The sequence below is a fragment of the Myotis yumanensis genome, unplaced genomic scaffold, assembly GCF_028538775.1.
Source record: "Myotis yumanensis isolate MYYU_CA2020_CCGP unplaced genomic scaffold, mMyoYum1.0.hap1 SCAF_17, whole genome shotgun sequence".
NCBI lineage: Eukaryota > Metazoa > Chordata > Mammalia > Chiroptera > Vespertilionidae > Myotis > Myotis yumanensis.
In genome coordinates, this window is record NW_027223768.1 from 14,645,590 (window position 1) to 14,659,485 (window position 13,896).

A 13,896-nucleotide genomic window follows, 5' to 3' on the forward strand; every position below is an offset into this window, starting at 1 on the left:
AAGGAAACTGATTCACGATATGGCTTTGATTCTCCCATGATTTGTAACGCCATGAGAACCCTAAACTTAAGGTCATAAAGGGAATATTAGGTTTGACAAGAAAAGTCGAGGGCTCTCTGAGAGTTGCTGTACAGCTCACAGGAGCTGGTGCCTCCCTTATGGCAGGGGAACAGGGACCCCATTATTTCTTTTAAAAAATTGATTAGAGCCAAACTATTTAAATAACTTTATTTGTTTCATCCTTTGGTAGATGAGAAAAATACATTACAAAATACATTATACAGAGGACAGCTCACAGTACACATTACTAAAAACACAACCTACATTTCAGCCAGAGCTGGTGATAAGTTCAGAAGAAAGCCACAAAGGCCTCGAAAACCAGATTTCCGCTCTATGGAATAAGTTTGCCCCTAGGGTCCCCACTTTATCTAAACTTTAGCACCCCGTATCAGGTGGGTGTGGGTAGAGTTAGAGCAGCATTGAGGGGGACTGTTGAACTCTCCATCCACCTGAAGCAGCAAGACATTAATCCCTTAAAAGAAAATGGGGGGAAATGACCAACGTTAAAGCATTACAGAACTGACATCCTACAGGCGCCCAGGCAGCGCTCTCAATTCTGGGCTAAGACTAGCATCGTCACCGAGCCATCCCTGGCTTCTGTTATTGCGGTCATCACCTCGTCTGCAGGCATAGTCTGTCCCTCAGAGCCTGTCTCAGCCCCAACGCAAGCTCACTGACGGGAGGCAGGCAGCACGCGTCAGACGCAGACCTCATACCCTTCCTTTTAAACAGCATGGACAGACAACACAGCACTGACGGTTCCAGCCCCGCGGACTTCCTACCTCCCTCTCCCTGCCCCAGCAGTTCCCAGAGCCTGGGGTGGGGACACAGGTGTACACAACAGCCCCCTGAAAGCTAACCTTCCCAGAGGACCCATCTTATGGAAGTGGCTTGAAAAGAATCCACAATTTTTCAAGCCAAACAATTTCAGAGCTATACCTGTTTTCTCTTATGAGACCAAGGGAAGTGAGAGAGGAGGGTGAGCAAAGAAGCTAGCCAGAAGCCATTTCCCGGGAGGGAGGGATCGGCGAACACCGGAGTTGTGGCATACAGAGCACACTGCTGAGACCAGAGGCTGAGTACACACGAGACTGCCTCCATCACCACTCAACTCATTTAAAAGCAATTCCAAGAAACAGCAGCCTGGTAAGCCTCCTTTCCCATTTCCTTGTTCTTAGAAATTTGAAAACATCTGCAAGTAGAAGAGAAAAGTAGTCCTAAGAATTAAGGTCGTCATTTCAGCCTGCTACGCCGTGGCTCAGCAGGGCAGGCTCTGCATGCCAGGGGACGAGTTCTGGTCGCTCCAGAGGCCTTCAGACGGAATCCACCTTCCTCTGGCTTTAGCAGTGAAGTGCAGCCTCTCATCTCAACCCTTCCCCCACCACCCAAATAGTTTCGGGGATGGGGGTGGGGTGGATATGGGAACAAAAAGAAAGATGAGTCAAGACCAGCATCTTCAAATTAACAAACTGTAATTGTTTTCCCAAAGATACATTTTTTTCATACACATCCATCATACACTGTAACCAAAAAAAGCAGTGTACATGAAATAAGAGAAAATAAATTAAAAATCCATAGCATAGGTAAGGAGGCTCTAGTCTGGAGCACAGCTGAGTTTCCAGCAATATAAGGAGGCTCAAAAGTTTCTTTTATAAGAATGCCTGCTAGCAAGGGTTCCAGCCAGGTGGTTGGTTGGTCTGTAAGTCAGTCTTGAGTACTTGAAACAGTTCGGTGTTTGTTTTTTTTCCTTAGCGTTTAGAATAGCCATCATTGTCCTGCAATAGGCAGAGCTATCACGTCCAGGAAAAATGAGGGAGGGAACCACAGAGGCAGCGTGAGATCCAAATACAGCATTCAAAGGTAATTGGTCCAGTGGTGCCTGGGGAAGGAGGAGGGGGACGGCGCTCCAGGTTAGCCATCTTCCTTTGGGGGTGTGTACCAGCCTGCAAAGAAACCCAACAGTGAGGTGGAGGCTAAAGTCCCTGCTCCCAGCCCAAGCACTGAAGACTCCAGGATGACAGGTGAAATGACCTTAGGCAGGGCTTCCAGTGCGGGGAGAGGTGCAGGGGCAGGGAGACTGCCTACCTGGAGAGCGTAAGCAAGGGGAGAGGCTGTGCCCAGCCCGAGATGACAGGGTGAGGTGAGCTTTCTCACAGGGTGGTCGGGAAGGGGCAGCACCGAGTCCATGGGGTATGATGGCTGGTGCTTTTCTAGAAAGGAGGCAGTGGGGGTAGCCACCTCCAGCCCTTCTTTGGGTAACGGGTAGGTGCTGTGTTAATGGGTGATAAAGGCTCAGAAACCAGAAGGGGGTCCTTGCTACTTGGCTGGAAGGGAAAACCTCAGGCCTTCCGAGCGTCCGAATCGAGAGTCCTGGCTCCAACCTCACCGTTTTTTTCGTGGATCTGCACCAAGGACTTGTAGGACTGCTGTGCTCTTGTCAGACTGTATTGAGACTGGGGAGAGGAAGCCGCCAGATCAGGCCATGGCCAGCTGCGGCTTTACTGCCCCTCACCTTCCATGAACTGTCACCCAGAGACCCAAACTTGTGCTCTGTTAACATAGAAGTGCCCCCACCTGTAGGCCCCTCGGGGATGCAATCCCATAGCCTTCCCGTTCCAGACCTGTGTCCTCCCCGAAGTCTTAGGCAGCCCCTCAGGCCAAGGCCCTCTCCTGTTCCCACCATGGTGTCCCAAGCCCATGCATCTGATGCCTCATCCGCTTGGCCCCTCAGAGAGGGCGGCCTGGGTCTGCTAGTGGCCCAAATGTTAACTGGCTCCAGCCTGTCCAGCAGCCCCGGCTCCTTACTTTGTTGGCTCCAAACTGCACTCGTGCTTTCCCCTTCACCAGTGTGGCACTGATCTGCATGATCACGGACTCTATCGAGTAGGCACTGCTCCAGCCCTGGAAACGGGGGGAGCAGCAAGTCAGCAGAGTTCCCAGACACCTCACGCCTGCTCTCCAGCAAGGAGCTGCGTCTGTGGAAGGGGTCCTGCCCTTCACGCCCGGAACAGCCACCACCTGTTTGTCTGGGTCAATGGGTGCCGGGCTCTGCCAGGCGAAATGAAAGGGCCACTTCATGAAGCCCATCACCCGAAAGCCATAGAGGTGTGTGGTGAAGCTCACCGAGCCCTGCCCTGGCCAGCCTGACCAAGAGCAAGAGACAGGCTCACCTGCTTGGTGAGAAGTTCCATGCAGATGGCACCTCCACCCAGCACATACCTGCAGAAGAAAGGTTAGTCAGTTGTGCCTGGCAAAAGCTCACGCCCCTTTCTCACCTTCTGTAACAGGAGCTGCCCTCAGCCACTCACCCTCCTGAAAGGACTGGAGACACAACCCTGACAAATGGTGGGTCAAATGGAAAGTTATCCTGTGAGAGACAAAGGCAATGATTAGGGGGGGAGGCCAGGATCTGCCACAAGATTGTAAGGTGGAGAAGGAGGCCTAGGCCAGGAGGGAGGGGCTGGGAGGGAAAAGACTTACTTTAAAGGAAAAGTTAAGTAGGATGAAGTCTGCACCTTCTTTCTCTTTGAGGATCTGGAGATCGTTGTGCAAAGCGCTGTCCTGGTCAACTCTAGGAAGCAATGAGTCTGGGCTGACTCCTTGTCCTAGCTCAGGAGCCTTGTGTCGACCCCCACTTCCCCTGGCTAGCAGCAGAGGGACACCCACTGCCCACACCTGCTCCTGGGACTGCCCGAGACTCCCAGCACAGTGGCTCCCCACATACTAGGCCTCAACTTCCTTTCCAATCCCAGAGCCCCACTCACTTGAGGAGTTTGACATTCCAATCATAAAGACTGTCATTCACCAGTTCGACTGCATAGTTTCCTGGAAGGCGGGAAGACAGGTGTTAGTAGGACGGTCCAGTTGAGGATCCACCCAAGCAGAGAAGAAAAATATCAAAGGCTCCCGGTGCACCCCATGGACATGCAGCCAATCTAAGCCCCTGGCTTGAGGAGCTCCATTCTGGCTCGTATCCTTAGAGAAGCTCCTGTCCAGGCCCTTCCCTGAGGCAAACTCACCACCTTTGAAACTCTGTGATCGGTATATATCCCTGAGCTCCTTCATCAGCCGGTCAGTGGCCTGCACCGAGCCAGATACTGCCCCCTGCAAGGGAGGGAAGACAAACGTCTCAGGGTCATGTGGTTTGGAAACACACACCTAGACCTTAGGGGCAGTCTGGCAGCTTGTTCAGGATCTGAGCAAGGATTAGGCACACCCATAACTCACCCCAGAAAACAGACTGCTCCCAGACTGATAGGTGATGGCCTACCACCTTCTAGCCAGAACCCACCACCCCTTGGCCCAGCCTCTCCCTAGAAGGTACGTACATTTAAGTAATCTTGCCTCTGGTTCTTTTTAATTTTCTCTAGGATAGCCAAGTTTTCTTTTCCGATGCCATCATCTTCCGATTTCTTGCCCTCAGCTGGCTCTTCCTCTTTCATTTCATAGTGATCTAGGTCTTCTGTGTCCTGAAGGTGGGATGGGATAGAGAAAAGAAACCAACACAGGTTGTGGAGAGGGGCCATCGCCTTCCCAGTCCCATTTGGTCTAGAGCCGAAAGTTAAGGAACAGTGGACTCTCCAGCAAGCTAAGGAACACAGCATCCTTCCTGTTCCAGCAACAATTCCCAGACCCATTCCCTCCACAATCTAAAGGACAAGGCGAACCCCCTCCCATTCAGTCCTACAGCAGAACCACGTACGGGTCTAGGGAAGCAGAGACTCATTCCTTGTCTCCCAGCCTGACCCTGCTCCAACGTTCCTAAAACTCTCCCTTGGCAGCAGCTCTTAATTCCTAGAATGACTTTGGCCTGACACTGTGAGAGATCATGTTTCACCAGGTGACTACTGTACCCAAGAATTCTCAGGACTCCAGGTTAAAGGAGGAACCTGGATCAGAAACCTCATGCCCGCCCAGGTGCATGACCTGAGTCAGCACAGGCACCACTGACAAGAGGGGAATGAGGAAGGCGGCCCAGCGAGGGAGCTTGGTGGAGGTCAAGAAGAGAACTCACCCCGCCTTTCCATCACGCACAGAGTCCACTGTGCATGATGGGAAAGCCCATATCCAGGATGTGAACCCTCTGTTAGATGCTGGGTGATGGCGCAGAGGGCTCTCTACTCTCTGACAGGAGTTCAAGTTTCATGTGTCATGAGTCTCTTGTGTCTGAAGACCTTAACAAAGTTATGGAACCTGGGACATTAATGCAATGCTTGGAGACAAAGCAATCCAAGTGATCTGGCTCTAGCAGGACACGGCAATACTGACTTCCTAATTATTACCTCGATGCCGACATCTACTGAACGTTTATTATGTCGGGCACTATACTGGGTGCTATACACACTAGCTCAGTTAATTCTTACAACCACCGTGCCTTTATGTTATCATTACTCCCGTCTTTACAGGTAAGGAATTGAGGTCTAGTAATGTTAATTCTCATGTCCAAAGTCATACAACTTTTAGCAGAGCTAAAATGTGAATCAAATCTGTCTGGCTCAGAAGCTCAAGTTCTTAATTGTAATATTATGCAGAAATATCTATGTTTTTAAAATATATCAGATAAATTGTTTAGCACTATGTACTGCATGAAGCATTTTACATGCAATGCCTCATTTAATCTTTAAAACAACCATATATAGTAGATACCATAATTCTGTTTTATAAATAGGGAAACTGCAGCTTAGTAAAATTAGAAATTCCCAAGTTAAGATAACCTTGGAGATACAGGATGCAAACTCAGGTCTGCTCAAAGCCATCTGAAATTAACTTGCTGCAGCCTGACCAGTTTGGCTTAGTGGATAAGCAGTGGCCCATGGTCGGAAGGGTCTCGGGTTCAATTCCCGGTCAAGGGCACGTACCTCGGTTGCAGGCAGGATCCCTGGCCCCAGGTCAGGGCTAGTGTGGGAGGCAACCAGTCCAATGTTTCTCTTTCTGTCTCTCCCTCTCCCTTCCACTCTCTCTAAAAATAATGGAAAAATATCCTCGGGTGAGGATTTAAAAAAAAGAAAAAGGAAATTAACTTGTTGCTATTTAGTATAAACAGATTTGCACTTGACTGTCTTCAGTGGTTGGATGTGAGTGCCCTGTCTCCTCTCTTACACTGGCCATTCCTCCAGGTCAGTAAACCTGTCTTTATTCACTGGCATTTTTCCCTCCCCAATTTAGACTGGAGCTCTGTTAATCCTCACCCGAGGATATTTTTTTTCCACTGATTTTTAGACAGAGTGGAAGGAAGGAAGGGAGAGAGACAGAGAGAAACATCGATGAGATGTTTCTCCCGCACATGCCCCGTCTGGGGCCAGAGATCAAGCCTGCAACCGAGGTATGTGTCCTTGACCAGAATCAAACCCAGGACCCTCCAGTCCACAGGCCAACGCTCTAACCATTGAGCCAAACAGGCTAGGGCTACCCTGGAGCTCTGTACACTGTGGATGCTCAAAGCTGCTGATTGAAAGTTTCCTGCCAATGCTGCCTCAGGTGGCAAGCCTACCTCAGGCATCTCCTCATCTTCATCTTCCGAAGACACGTCTTCCTGTGTGCACTGCAGTGGGGAGAGGAAAGGCGGGAGATCAGAGCCCAGTGGCTTCCTAGAATGCAACCTCTCACCTACTCCCCCAAGCTCCCAGGTCTGGAAGCTGTGTGCCCATCCGTAATGCTGCCAGCCTGTCCACCAGCCAGATCTGAGTGGAAGCAACAGCCCAGGCAATGACTTCACCAGCAGCCCATTACTCTCCTCCTACCATATGCCAAAGTATAAAAGAGAAGCAGAGTGGCTATTTCTGTCACCCACCTCACAAATTCCAGTTTATTTTCCCCAAGAAGGATTCTTGCTTCTTGGTTCTTAACAAGGGGCCTGAGACCCCAATGGCCACCAACTTCTACTGGAAAAATCCCCCCCCCTCAGTCCCCTCTTCTCCACATAAGATATATTGCCCATGAGAGTGAGTTTTGATAGGTGAAGCTATTAGCGTCCCATTTAACTAGATTCCCATCTGGGGAAAAAAGAAGCCAAGAGTCACAACACGTGTGTGTGTGTGTCTGGAGGGGTCGGGTGCAGAGGAACGGCTGCAGATTTGTCTCCATCGCCTGAGTGCTGTCTGTGGGGTACCTCTGCACAAGGCCTGAGCTCCTTGGCTCCTCACCTGGTCTGCGGGCAAGGGCTGATCCAGCATCTCCACATCTGGATGCTGAGGGAGGTTATAGAGTTTACACAGGTCGGAGATGATCCTCTTCAGATGCTGCAATAGCTGGGGGTAGGGGACCACAGTGACATCAAATACTCCTTTCCAACCCCAATCTGGACAGGTACATGGATGAGCTCTTAGCTCAGAACCCAAATTGGTACCTAGTTCACTAATCTTATGGACCACGTAGCTGTGGGAGAGTTTACTGGACCCATCCTGGAGCTGACATAGGTCTCCCCCGCTGTCCTTTGCAAGCAACTCCCCCAAGGAGTCTGCCCCCACAGTTCAGCCTACGGCACCACCCACTTTCCAGGTGTCTCCCTTTCACAGTCCGCCTTGAAGATATGGGCCCAACCTCAGCACCCTGGCCCCCTTACCAGAGTATTCCCCTTCTTTATGTCCACCAGCCTCTCCAAGACAGCAGCCAAGTTTGGGTCATCAGACTCCACCGACCAGATGGGGGGCACAGCAGGGTATGACTCCTGGCGGGAAAAAGAGCAGAGAGCGGTCAAGATGGGCAGCTCTGGGAAAAGCTACATTTTGCCTGCCCTCCACTCCTTAAAACTTCTAGTTCCTTTGCTCTTTCTCCAGCTCACGGAAGCCCAGCTCAGCAGGTCAGTATCTAAACCGGCAGCTTTCCGAGGAACCCTAGGCCATGAGAAGAGAGAGCGGCACAGCCACACTCTGAGAACAGTGAGGGGCTTATCCAGGTTCTGGACTGGAAGTTCTCCCACACCCAGCACCAAGTCCTCTTCTGATTTTCAAGCTCCACGATCAGCTGGAGGAACAGATCACCTCACCACAATCACACTGATGTGAAAAAAGCAGACTACAGACCGCTTTCAGTTTAACTGCGGAAGCAGGGATTGAAAACTAGATTGTATCTCCAGAATCTAAAAGTGAAAGGGTAGCAGAATTTCCACACCCCACTTCCAACAGGACCCCTCAAAGGCCGATTCTCCCCACTCTCTCTTGGGAACCTGCCACCCTCTTCGTCCAGGCGTAGGATGCAGGGCTCCACATGGCAGGCTGGAAGAGGCCTACGCTGCGAACATTCCCAGCATTCCTGAGCCACAGTGCCAAATGCAGCCGGACCAGACTCCCCCTCTCCCTAAACCAAGGGGCCAGTTCAGGCCAAGTCTCCTTTACAGGGGCCACAGGGTGTCTAACCGAGAACCTTCTAAATTAACTTCCTTTTAGGGACAAAGATAGTAGATGGCCGCTGGCAACTGGAAGGGCAGGTAGAAGGGGGAAAACCTACCCGTAAGGAATTAGTAGCTAAATTCAGGAACAAAATTAACTCCTGAAGTTTCCACATCTGCCAAGGAAACCACTTCCACGTTTACTGGGGGTTTCAGCTCCGCCATGGTTCTAATCCTCAGCGCCGGAGGGAAACCACTGATTCAAGATGCCCCTGTCTTCACCTAAGCCACACCTAGTGCGTCAATCTTAACTTCCTACTTCAGTAGGAAAAAAGGTGATGTGTGTGGTTGGCGGGGATGGAAGAAGAAAGAAGAAGTGGGACATTCGAGTTTTGGTGGGACATCCTCCCATCGGAGCCGAGGCCTGCCTCGCCAAACCCTGACCCGGTTTGATGGAGGAAAGGGACAGAAAACAGGAACCATGTCAACTGAATCAGGACCCAGAGTCCCACACAATCCACAAGCCTGTCTTTCCCCAGCCTGCTGCCTGCCCGGATCAAGTCCTGTTCTCCGAGTCCTCAACCAGGGCCGCACGTGATCACAGCAGGCAGTGTAAGTGCTCCGCCACACAGTACGGGCGCTCCCAGGGTACCAGCGGCCAGCCCTCTTCAAGGGGTCTGTGAGGGTGCACCAGCCCAGCAAGCCGAGGGTGGAATGATGTCCACTGGGGAGAAAAGGAACCGTTTCTGTTCGGAACGGGATCGTACTCAAACATGACCACCATTACCAGGAAAGGCAACACACAACCCCGGACAATTGGAGATATCCTCAGGGAACAGCGAGGGAGTGGCAGATCTGCTCCCAGCTGGGGCAAAAGGAGAGTTAGAGGTTACACCACAATGAAAGGGAACCCGAAGGAGAGGAAGGAGAGGATCAGCGGACGGCAAACCACCACCAGGTAGATTCAGAGGCAGAGGGGCTGCAGGAGGCGCCCGGGCAGGGCTCTCACAGGTGGCCGCGTCCTAAGCGAAAGGTGCCGTGAGAGGGGGCATCACTGAAACGTGTCGAGCTCCCGACCAAGTCCTTCCAGCTGAGGTCGGGGCAGAGGCCTGGAACCGGGCAATGAGCGCGAGGGGAAGCAAAGGGCACTCCCAGGTGGCGGGGTGAAGCCGTGGAGAACCCCAAATCGTGAGCCTGGGGATGTGGGTGGGTGAGTGGAGAGGGGCAGTGGCGGCGCTGCGTGTCAGGGTGTCCCTCACTAGGAAGGGTCCGGGGGGGAGCTTCTGGGTGCTGGGCAGAACCTCCAGGGGCGGACACAGTGTGACCTGGAGGGAAGGAGCGAGCCCCGAGGGGGGATTCGGCCTCCCAGGTCTCTCGAGATAAAAAAAGCTGTGCGGGGGGACCTGGAGTCCCCGAGAGGGGGCTCCTATGGAGGCGCACGCAAGGGGGTCCTCACCGTGATGTTGCAGTGGATGCGGACGGGATCCCCAGGCACCGACCCCCGTGCGGGGAGATGCGGGCCGGGCGTGGCCCCCGCCCCGGCCCCTCCGGCCCCGGCCAGCAGGAACTCGCAGCTCAGCTCGTCCAGGCAGGCGCTGGCAATGCGGAAGCGCTCGTGGCCGCGGTGGAAGATGGACTCGAGCAGCTTCAGCTCCCGCCTCAGGCAGGGCCCCGGCCCCGGGCCCCCCCCTGGGCCGCCCCCGGCCCCCGGCGCCGCCCCCTGGCCCCCCAGCTGCTGCCCCGGCCCCGGCTGCTGCTGCCCCTGCGGCTGCGGCTGCTGCATCCTCCGCTCCGCTCCGTTCCGGGGCCGGCGGGCCGGGAGCCTCCGGCCTCCGCTCCGGGCTCCGCCGCCGCCGCCGCCGCCGCGGTCCGCACTTCCTGATCCCCCCTTCGCCAAGATGGCGCCGCCGCCACCTCCGGGACAGGGCCCCCCCCTCCGCTCGCCGCTCCCCCCACCCCAAGCCGCCGGAAGCCGCGCGCCCCTCCTCCTCCTCTTCGGAAGCCCCGCCTCCACCCCTCACGTGACCTCCCCGCTTGGCCTCGTTCACGTGACCTCTCCTACTTTCCCGCCCCCTTGTTCTCGACTGCCACCCTCCACATGTGACCGCGGCTCTGGGCTCGCCGGCTTTAAGCGCCTCAGTGCGTGCTGACGCACAGCGTGCGTGCGTGCGTGCCTGCTCTCCCCGCTCACGTGACCCGGCCCCGCGTGCTCCCAGGGGCTCCCCGCGCGGGACGCTGTTTCCTGCTCTGGGTCCCTTTCCCTGCGTCTGCACGTCGTGGCCGGCGTGCTGGGCGCTCGGTGGGCAGAGACGGAAGAGTGGGACCTGCGGGGACCGCCGTGCCGCCGTCATCCTGCACCCCCACGCCGGTCCTCGGCGCAGGGTCCGCAGCCCCGGCCCTCGTGAGGCCACGTGGGCATGCCCGGTCGCCACACCGAATAAGGGGCGCGTAGCTGGGGAAGGAGATAGGGACCCGGTAGCAAGAGCCTGGGATTCTCGCCCGGCCCAGCCGCTGGTTCGTTCCGTTGTGTGACTTGGGTCGACTGCCTTCCTCCAGTCGCCTCATCTGTACAGTGACCGGTGAGGGCAATGCCCGCTCTGCCTACTCCCGAAGATTCGATGGCAGGGGACCGCCAAGTGTGGGATAGATCGCTGGTCGATTAAGTGAGATTGCTGACCCTTGGCGCCGATCAGGTCCAGGGGTCTGGACGAGGTCGGGGAGGGACAGCGTGGGCTTCCCAGGGTCACGGGAGGAGACCTTCAATAGTCCAAACCACTCGCCTGGACGGAGGATGGAAGGAGGTGGGCCCGGAGGACCGCGTTCTCCGTCCCAAGCCCGGAGCCTGAAGGGCTGACATGTCGCAGTGGTCCCAGCAGTTGCCGGGAGTAGGGAGCGGGCGGCAGTGCCCCGGGCCCTCGCTAGGTGGCACTGTCACCAAGGACAAAGCTGGCTGAGGGTCCAGTGACCCGGAGCCCGCGTCCCTCTGCCAAATGTGAACCTGGGGAAGGGCCGGGTGGATTCTGCTGGGCCAGCTCAGCGCTTGAGCCCCTGGCGGATTGCCACCGTCCTCTCTCCGGTACGGACCCAAATGAGCCCGCCTTTGTTGGAAGTTGACTGAGCGCTTTGGTGCTGGGTTACTCATTTAAGTAGCCAGTGGGCTTGGTAAGGGCCTTCTTTGGTTAAGTCGGGCTCTGGGTATTTACAGATGGTTGAGACATGGTCCGCACGACCAGGAATATGTCTTCTTTGGGGAGCCCGAACAGTTAGCTACGGAGCATAAAAGGCTGTCGTAAGGATTCCCATTTATTGAGCACTTCCTAAGCCAGGGTATCTTGTACATATTTCTAACCCCCTACCCCACAACAACGTTGCAAAGTAAGCATTTTGTACCCCTGTTTTACAAGTGGGGGAAAGGAATGACTGCCCAAGGATATACAACTAGTAGGCAGAGTTTTTGGGTGTGTCTCCAAGGTTCGTGCCCTTCTATCCCACTCCGTCTTCCTCTGATGCTTAAAATACAAATAAAAATCCTTATTGATTTTAGAGAAAAACATTGATGTGAGAGAAAAACCATGGATTGATTTTCTTCCACACACATCGGGACTGAGGGTATGCTCTGAATGGGAATCAAACCTGAAACCTTTTTGGTGTTCAGGATGCTCCAACCAACTAAGCCACCCAGCTGGGGCCTCTGATTTTTTTTTTTTTAAGCCTCTATTCCTGTGTCTCATATTGGGCAAGTGGAGAAGAAAATCTGGTGCTCCTTCCTTCGGCACCAATGGGAGATTCAAGCCAGGTAAGCCCCTGCCTGAATGCATGGCCCCTTATCTGGGCCTCACCTCACCACCACCTATTTTTGCCTGTGAGAGTTTATCTATGAAAAGCACATAAGTGCTATGTAGGTGTTAGTCATCACTACTATTGTGATTGCTGTCGTTGTTGTTGATGGTCTCATCACTGGAGAAAAGGACTGGGTACTTCTCCTTCCGACATATACATATACGTCTGTGTGTCCCTTCAGCCCTGTGCCATTCCCAGAAAGGGCCCACAGTGATTTAGTGTCCTAACCTCCACCTTTCCCTATAGAACCACTGCTATAGAGGAATCCCTTATATTAGATATGGCTGGTTCCTCATTCATCTTGTGGACAACAAATTCCTAAACAAGGAATTCTTGGAAATAAGGACCTAACTTCATGTCAACACCTCAGGAAATTTTCCTTATTTGCCCACATAAAGTTCACAATGTGGTCCCGTGGCCTTACCCCATCAAAGCATTTTTCACACTGTGCTGGCATCTTTAAATACTTGCTGTTCCCACCAACCTGTGAGCTGACGCCCACAAACTGCTGGCTCGTTTCTGTATGCCCTTCCTTTTTTGCTGTGAAGTGGCCTTCTGGAAGTGCAGCTCTCTCTGTGTTTAACCTTTTCCTGGCCTCGGGCAGCCATGTTTTTCCAGGCTCATGCGGACGGTGAAAAGTGAGAATGTGGCTGGTTCTCCCCCAGCCAGAGGCATTGCAGTCATTTCTTGACAGGCTTTTCTTTGATGTATGGTGTCCTCATCACCACCCAGGTGTCTGCAGGACTCGAAGTCTGTGCATCACACATACTTGTGTTCCTTAGACTTCCTATCACAATGCCTGACTTCCTGTCACAAGCCAGTTAATGAACGAATGAGCCCAGGATGTCTGGAGACCTCCCTCTGCCAAGAGGCGTGTAAAGCTGATGGCATTTCTTAACACAGGTAGTCAAGCTACAGTGTTTCTCTCTCTCATCTTCTTCAAGAGGTTTTCGTATGTCACTTGGCTCTAGCCCTTGCCCCAAAACCCTACAAATGCAGCCATTTGGAAGATCCTGAATTCCATATTTTAGCAATGACTTTCATGAGAATAAAACAAGGTTGCTCAGTGGTTAGAGCGCTGACCCACAGACTGAAGGGTCACAGGCTCAGTTCTGCTCAAGGGCATGTACCTCAGTTGCAGGCTTGATCCCTGGTCCCTGTCAGGGCATGTGCAGGAGGCAACCAATCAATGTGTCTCTCTCAATCAATCTCTCTCTCTCTCTCTCTCTCTCTCTCGGTCTCCCCTCCTCCCACCATTCTCTCTAAAAATCAACGGGGGAAAAATACCCTCGGGTGAGGGTTAACAACAACAACAAAGAATAAGCCAAGGCGATGAGATGGTCCCACAATGTTGCACATACTCCACGTCCCCCAGTGAGGAAACTCAAACGTCATGGTCTGGGATGAGGCCTGTCGCTTCCTCTCTGCTGGTCTGTTCAGTACCTCAGTTCCCCGGCTGAGAGAGCCCTCCGGCGGAAGCCTCGTAGGTAGTCATATCTGGCATTCCTCTAAAATGTGAAGGGAAGTGGCACGACAAATGGGATGGAGGTGGTGCATGTATTCATTTAATGAACATAAAAAAATCACTGCCCTCGTGGAGCTTACATTCTGCTGGGGAAATAGACGTGACAAAGGTGGAGTCTATAAAGCCAGCCGACTCCCTGGATGTA

The 13,896-nt window shown here is 53.4% G+C and overlaps 1 protein-coding gene across 1 annotated transcript; it reads right to left on the reverse strand.

Moving 5' to 3' along the window:
• Positions 1-1,515: 1,515 nt before the first annotated feature.
• On the reverse strand, positions 1,516-10,294 carry UBE2Q1 (ubiquitin conjugating enzyme E2 Q1). Its single transcript, XM_070395939.1, has 13 exons — positions 9,843-10,294; positions 7,622-7,726; positions 7,203-7,307; positions 6,551-6,601; positions 4,389-4,529; positions 4,080-4,164; positions 3,825-3,885; positions 3,541-3,631; positions 3,369-3,427; positions 3,231-3,279; positions 2,866-2,961; positions 2,447-2,513; positions 1,516-2,003 (listed from the first exon to the last, which is right to left on the reverse strand). Exons 1-13 carry the CDS (start codon positions 10,167-10,169, stop codon positions 1,972-1,974), a joined length of 1,269 nt encoding a protein of 422 aa, XP_070252040.1. The 5' UTR covers positions 10,170-10,294; the 3' UTR covers positions 1,516-1,971.
• Positions 10,295-13,896: the final 3,602 nt, after the last annotated feature.